The sequence below is a fragment of the Chelonoidis abingdonii genome, chromosome 11 (assembly GCF_003597395.2).
Source record: "Chelonoidis abingdonii isolate Lonesome George chromosome 11, CheloAbing_2.0, whole genome shotgun sequence".
Classification (NCBI taxonomy): Eukaryota; Metazoa; Chordata; order Testudines; family Testudinidae; genus Chelonoidis; species Chelonoidis abingdonii.
In genome coordinates, this window is record NC_133779.1 from 16,590,512 (window position 1) to 16,597,292 (window position 6,781).

A 6,781-nucleotide genomic window follows, 5' to 3' on the forward strand; every position below is an offset into this window, starting at 1 on the left:
CTCCCTCCCTACCCCCTGCCCCACAGCACCCCCTCCCACGCTCCCATCCCCTTCCCTGCCCCACGGAGCTCCCGATGAACACCTACCCCGCAGCATCCCCCGCTGAGCCCCCACACCACTCCCTGCCCCACAGCATCCCCTGCCGAGGCCCTACCCTGCTGCCTGCCCCCCCCCAGCGCCCCCTGCCCTACTCCCTGCCCCTGCCCTACACACTGCCCCTGCTGGGCCCCCGTCCTGCTCCCTGCCGAGCCCCCACTCTCATCCCTGCCCCATGCTGCCTCTGCTGACCTGAAATAGCGAAGCCACTGAAGCCCACAGCAAGGACCAGGAACGAGATAGCGACGCCTTTACTGTGGGAATAACCCACCACCAGCAGCAGAGTCGCCTCCATGCCAAAGCCTGGGGGGAGAACGGGGGCGGGGGGCAGAGAGAGAAACTGAGTCACACACACCCCCAGCCATGTCGGTGCCCCTCACTCCTGACCCGCAGCCCCCTGCCAGCCCAGCCCTGCACTCTGGCACTGCCAGTGCCCCTCACTCCCGACCCGCAGCCCCCTGCCACCCCAGCTGTGCCGCCCCCTCAACTCTGCTGGTGCCCCTCACTCCCGACCCGCAGCCCCCTGCCACCCCAGCTGTGCCGCCCCCTCAACTCTGCTGGTGCCCCTCACTCCCGACCCGCAGCCCCGTCTCACCTCCGCAGTTCATCATCTTGCGGACGTTGGTGGTGGACATGATCCTGCGGCTGCGCAGGAAATCTGCGATCTGCCCCCCGATGGGGACGATGATGGTCATGACCAGGTGGGGCAGGGCGGAGAGCAGGCCCACCTGGGGGGGGACAGGGAGAGGGGGAGTCACCTGCCCTGGCACCCACGGGGAACCTCCCCCACCCCCACCCCCCTCTTTCCTGGGTCCCACCTGGCTGAGTCTGGGCCCCAACCAACTCATTACACAGATGAGAGGAGGCAGGAGTCGACCCCTGGAATGCCCTGCTCAGGGCTGGGGGGGCTGGGTTCTACTCCAGCTCTGGGGTCTAGTGGTTAGAGTGGGGAGGGGGCTGGAAGCCTGGATGCCTGGATTCTGTCCCAGCCTGGGGAGGGCAGCGTGGGGGCTGGGCGCCCGGATGCCTGGGTTCTGTCCTGGCTCAGGGAGGGCAGCACGGGGGCTGGGTGCCTGGATTTGGGGAGGCCCGGACGCCTGGGTTCTGTCCTGGGGAGGGCAGCGGGGTGGGGTGGGGGCTGGGCCGGTACCTTGCTGATCTCGAAGCCGAAGACCTCCTCGAAATAGGCCGGCTGGCTGATGAGAAGCAGGTAGAAGGTCCAGCTGCGGCAGAAGTTGGCGACGATGATGGCGTAGACGGGCATGGAGGTGAAGAACTTGCGCCAGGGGGCCTTGAATTTCTGCCAGGGGAAGGGTGAGATAGCCAGGCTGCGAGCTTCCCCACAGCAGTGCCCCCAGCCTATGATATCCCGACACTGCGAGCTTCCCCACAGCAGTGCCCCCAGGCCAGAGGGTCCTGACGCTGCGAGCTTCCCCACAGCAGTGCCCCCAGGCCAGGGCATCCTGGCGCTGCGAGTTTCCCCACAGCAGTGCCCCCAGCCCGCCTGCCATGGGGTCTCACCACCAGCGGGTTCATGAGGCTGGCGCTCTCCCCGATGCTCTCTTCGATGTACCGGCGCTCCTCCTCCGTGATGGTGGGGTGCTGGGCTGGGCTCTCATAGGAAACCAGCAACCAGAACATGTACCAGAAGATCCCAAAGCTGCCTGTCGATGGAAGGGGGAGAAGTCACGGTGGGGGTGGAGGGAGAGCCCCCCCCTCCCGCCTCTGTGTGGGGATACTGGGCAGGAGGGGCCCATGGCTGTGAGGGGGGAGGCTGGATGCCGGGGCAGATGGGCCTGTGGGTAGGTGGGGGGAGGCTGGATGCCGGGGCAGAGGGGCCCATGGGTGGGTGGGTGGAGGCTGGACGCCGGGGCAGATGGGCCCGTGGGTGGGTGGGGGGAAGCTGGATGCTGGGGTTGATGGGTCCGTGGGTGTGAGGGAGAAGGCTGGACACCGGGGCAGATGGGCCCGTGGGTGGGTGGGGGGAGGCTGGATGCTGAGGCAGATGGGTCTGTAGATCTGACCTTACCATAGACGTAGAAGACCGAAGTCCACCCCGAGTACTGGACCAGGACCCCGGCCAGCGGCATGGCCACCACTGCGCCCGCGTAGGAGCCTGCGAGAGGTTGTGGCCCATGTTAGCCAAAGCCCCGCGGTGTGAACCAAACAAACCTCACCCCCCCCCCCGCAGCCAGGGAGAGAAGCCAGGCATCCGGGCTGCCCGCCCCCCCCGCTCTAACCACTAGACCCCCACTGCCCTCCCAGCACCAGGGTGAGAACCCAGGCGTCCGGACTGCCCGCCCCCCCACTCTAACCACTAGACCCCCACTGCCCTCCTGGCGCCAGGGTGAGAACCCAGGCATCCGGGCTCAGCAGGGGAGGGTCCCTTACCACAGAAGGCCGTGGTGGCCAGGCGGCTGCGCTCCAGAGGGGGGGCCCACTTGCTCCAGATCCCGTGGCAGGCCGGGTATGTCACCCCCTGGGACAGACAGATGTTAGGGCTCGGGGGGTGTGCCCAGCTACCAGGCTCCGCCCCTTCACTAGTACCCTCCCCCCCGCACTAACAAGCCCCCTCCATTAGCAAGGGGACGTGGCCAGCACATCAGGCCACGCCCCATACCGTGTTGCCCACCTCCCAATAGGCAAAGAAGGCGTGGCTAGATTGAGCCCCGCCCCCTACGAGCAGCTCCACCCCTCTCAACAGGTTGCCCTCTCCCACCCAGACTAGGAATGGGCGTGGCCAGAAAAGCAAGCCCCACCCTCTCACCCCACTTCCATGTGGGGGAAGGGGTGTGGCCAACATTTCAAGGCCCGCCCCTAATCCTTCGCTCCCAAGCCTCCCCCATGAGGATGGGGGCGTGGCCAGGAAGGCAAGCCCCACCCCCTCCCCCTCAGTCCCCGCCCCCAGGGGATGCTCACCTCCACCAGCCCCTGCAGGATGCGGACGAAGATGACGCAGCCGTAGTGAACCCGGGCGGCCGACGGGATCAGCATGTTCAGCGTTGAGGTGGCCACAATGGCAAAGCCAAACACCCTGCGGGGAGGGGGAGGGTCAGGGCGGGGCACTTGTGCAATCGCCCCCACGCAGCTCACTGTTGTGCAGTGGGGCAGCTGCTCGTCGGTGACAGACACCGGGACTGCATGCTCGCCGGGGCATGGCACGCTCGCTGCGTGCTAGTGTGTCGCACACTTGTTGGTCACTCTTGTGTTTGCCCACTCACTAGTGCATTGTACATTCACTTCTCACTGTTGTCTTTGCTTCTCACCAGTGCATTGCACACTTGCTGCTTGTGACTGTGTTTGCATGCTCGCTGCTCACTGTGTTTGCACATTTGCAGCTCACTACAGTGTTTGCATGCTCACGGAGTGCTAGTGTATTTGTGTGCTTGCTGGTGCATTCAAATACTGCACCTTAGTGCATTGCACACTCACTGCTCACTATAGTAATTGCACTCTCGAGGGTCACTATTGTTTGCATGCTCAGTGCTCACTAGTACACTAAATGCTTGTTGCACACTACGGTGTTTCTATACACTGATCTTATGTTCAACTGGATCTTAGGTTCACTGCTCAAAAGAGCATCACATGATGGTTGCCACTAGTGCATTGAATGCTCACTGCTCCTATGGGGTTTGCATGCAGTGCATTGCACGCTCACTGATCACGAGTGTTTGCATGCTTGCTGCTCACTAGTGCATTGCGCTAACACTAGTGAAACACTATTGTGTTGGCACAATCGCTGCATTCTCTTTATGCCACTGCTGGTCATGGCTGGAGCCGCATTGTCCCTGATCATAACAGCTGTTCACTAGTGCATTTTGCCTACCTCACACTGTCGCACCATTGATGCCTCTGAGGTGGGATGCAGGGGCTGGGTATCTGGAGAACTCTAGGGTACGGCACAGGGGCTGGGTATCCGGGGACTCCCCAACCAGCAGTAGGACCTGGCCCCTGTGGGGTGCGGCATGGGGGCTGGGTGCACGGGGACCCCGCGGCTGGTGCTAGGATGGGGGCTGGGTAACGGCAGGCTGCAGCACAGCGGGACAGGAAGTGGCATCTCTCCCAGGAGATTTCGGGAAACAGCCGAGGATTAGCCCATTTGGAAAGGGGCCAAGCCCTGACAGGGCAGAAATGAGCCAGGGGAGATTTAATGAGATTGACATTTTGTACCTGATCTGAAACATCTCCCTGCCCCCCACCCCTGCAGCCCAGCCCCCCTTGCTGAACCCCCATCCCACTGCCTGCAGCCCAGCGCCCCCTGTGGAGCCCCCTGCCCCGCTGCTCAGCACCCCCTAACACCGTCCTGGGGCAATGGGGCTGGCTGTGTCTCTCTTCTAACCTATTGGCAGCAAATTTCTGGGCGATGAAGCCACCAGGGATTTGCGTGACGATGTAGCCCCAAAAGAAGGAGCCGTGAATCATCCCGACCGTTTCGGGGTCCCAGGTGAACTGGGCTTTCTGTGGAGGAAAAGAAACAGAGGAAAAGCCCCGCACCCTATTTCCTACCCTACTGAGCCAGCCAGTCCCCGGCCTGAGGCTGGGTGGTAGCTGGCGCCCCATAGAGGGGACAGGCCCCTGCCCCATTCCCCACCCCCCTGAGCCAGCCAGTCCCTGCCCTGGGGCCCGATGGGAGCCGGCGCCCCCTAGAGGGGACAGGCCCTGCCCCATCCCCACCCCCCTGAGCCAGCCAGTCCCTGCCCTGGGGCCCGATGGGAGCCGGCGCCCCCTAGAGGGGACAGGCCCCCTGCCCCATTCCCCACCCCCCTGAGCCAGCCAGTCCCTGCCCTGGGGCCCGATGGGAGCCGGCGCCCCCTAGAGGGGACAGGCCCTGCCCCATCCCCACCCCCCTGAGCCAGCCAGTCCCTGCCCTGGGGCCCGATGGGAGCCGGCGCCCCCTAGAGGGGACAGGCCCCTGCCCCATTCCCTTCCCCTCTGAGCCAGTCAGTCCCTGCCCTGTGGCCGGGTGGGAGCCGGCGCCCCCTAGAGGGGACAGGCCCCTGCCCCATTCCCCGCCCCACTGGCCAGCAGTCCCTGCCCTGGGGCCCGATGGGAGCCGGCGCCCCCTAGAGGGGACAGGCCCCTGCCCCATTCCCTGCCCCACTGAGCCAGTCAGTCCCCGCCCTGAGGCTAGGTGGGAGCTGGCGCCCCCTAGAGGGGACAGGCCCCTGCCCCATTTCCCCACCCCCCTGAGACAGCCAGTCCCTGCCCTGGGACTGGGTGGGAGCCGGCGCCCCCTAGAGGGGACAGGCCGCTCACCTCCACCACCACCTTGTCGCCCCGGTACACTGTGTTGTTGTTCACCATGCTGACGATGGCCACGCCCAGGTTGCAGCGGATCCCGAAGCTGATGCAGAAGCCGAAGCCGCAGAGCATGGCGATGATGTACCGGCGCGGGAGGCCGAAGCAGGTGCAGTCCACGACCGGCTGGTGCTTCTCCGACACCTCCACCGCGCGCCCCTCCTGCGTCAGCTCGATTGTCTCCCCGCCCGGCTGGCGCCTCTCCAGCAGCCTGGCCCAGGGACAGGGAGAGACAGATAGATAGATAGATAGATAGATAGATAGATGGGCGGTGACGGGGATAGATAGATAGGGTGGATGGGGATGGATGGGGATGGATGGGCATGGATAGGGTGGGTGGGTAGGTCAATTCCCCTCCAGCCCCTGCAGGACAGGCCCCCTAGCGCTGCCCTGGGGACTTGGGGCCAGCCCCCCCGCTGGCCTTGCTCAGCACACGGAGCTGCCAGGTCACAGTGCAGGTGGCTGCGTTAGCAGATCACAAGGACGGTTTTAAATATCCCTGGCTGAGCTCCCTCGCCTGGCGCCCGGCTCGAGCTGAACTGACCTTCCCCAGCGCCCTCAGCTCCTCTGGTGCCAGCTTTCCCCCCAGCTTCCTGCTGGGACCCCCGGGGGCAGGGCGCGGGGGCTGGGTTTATGGGGACCCTTCACCTGGCATCAGGGTGCAGCCCCTCTGGGGTGGGGCACGGGGCCCAGGTATACGGGGACCCCCCTGGGGCAGGGACTGGGTATATGGGGAACCCCTCGCCCAGCGCTGGGATGCAGCCCCTCTGGGGTGGGACCCGGAGCCCAGGTATACGGGGACCCCTGGGGTGGGGCGTGGGGGCTGGGTATATGGGGAACCCCCTAGGGCAGGGACTAGGTATACAGGGACCCCTCGCCCAGCAATGGGGTGCAGTTGCCACAATCCATCCATCTCCCTCAATCCTTCCCACCAGCCTATTTCCAGGGTTTGCTCCTAGTTAATAGATGTTGAAGCCTTCAGGTTTTTGTTTCTCTTCAGTTGGTAAAATGCCCAGCCCTGCCCCCATTGCAAACAGGAGTGACTCCAGATTGATCCCGGGGGAGTTGAGATCAGCATCCGGCCTGCCCCTGTTGCAAACAGGAGTGACTCTGGATTGACCCCAGGGGAGCTGAGATCAGCACCCGGCCCTGCATCCATTGTAACAGAAGTGACTCTGCATTGAGCCCAGGGGAGCTGAGAGCACAACTTGGCCCTGCCCCCCTTGCAAACAGGAGTGACTCCGCATTGACCCGGGGTGATATGAGAGCAGGACCAGCCTATAAATTCTGATCCCGGCGCCATCCCCCTACCCCAACCCCGTCTACCCCCCCTGCTGCCTCCTAGCCTCCACCCCCACTCCTTCCCCTCTACCTTCATCCAACACCC

At 64.4% G+C, this 6,781-nt stretch overlaps 1 protein-coding gene across 1 annotated transcript in view; it reads right to left on the reverse strand.

The window, feature by feature from the left end:
- Window positions 1–6,781, reverse strand: part of SLC17A7 (solute carrier family 17 member 7) — a 23,122-nt gene that overhangs the window by 2,643 nt on the left and 13,698 nt on the right. The window contains exons 2-10 of the mRNA XM_032806472.2: window positions 5,353–5,605; window positions 4,436–4,554; window positions 3,016–3,130; window positions 2,488–2,575; window positions 2,126–2,212; window positions 1,618–1,760; window positions 1,247–1,396; window positions 692–824; window positions 212–399 (exon numbers count right to left, since the gene is read on the reverse strand). Of these exons, the coding sequence (XP_032662363.1) occupies window positions 212–399; window positions 692–824; window positions 1,247–1,396; window positions 1,618–1,760; window positions 2,126–2,212; window positions 2,488–2,575; window positions 3,016–3,130; window positions 4,436–4,554; window positions 5,353–5,605 (1,276 nt within the window). The remainder of the gene's footprint in view (window positions 1–211; window positions 400–691; window positions 825–1,246; window positions 1,397–1,617; window positions 1,761–2,125; window positions 2,213–2,487; window positions 2,576–3,015; window positions 3,131–4,435; window positions 4,555–5,352; window positions 5,606–6,781) is intronic.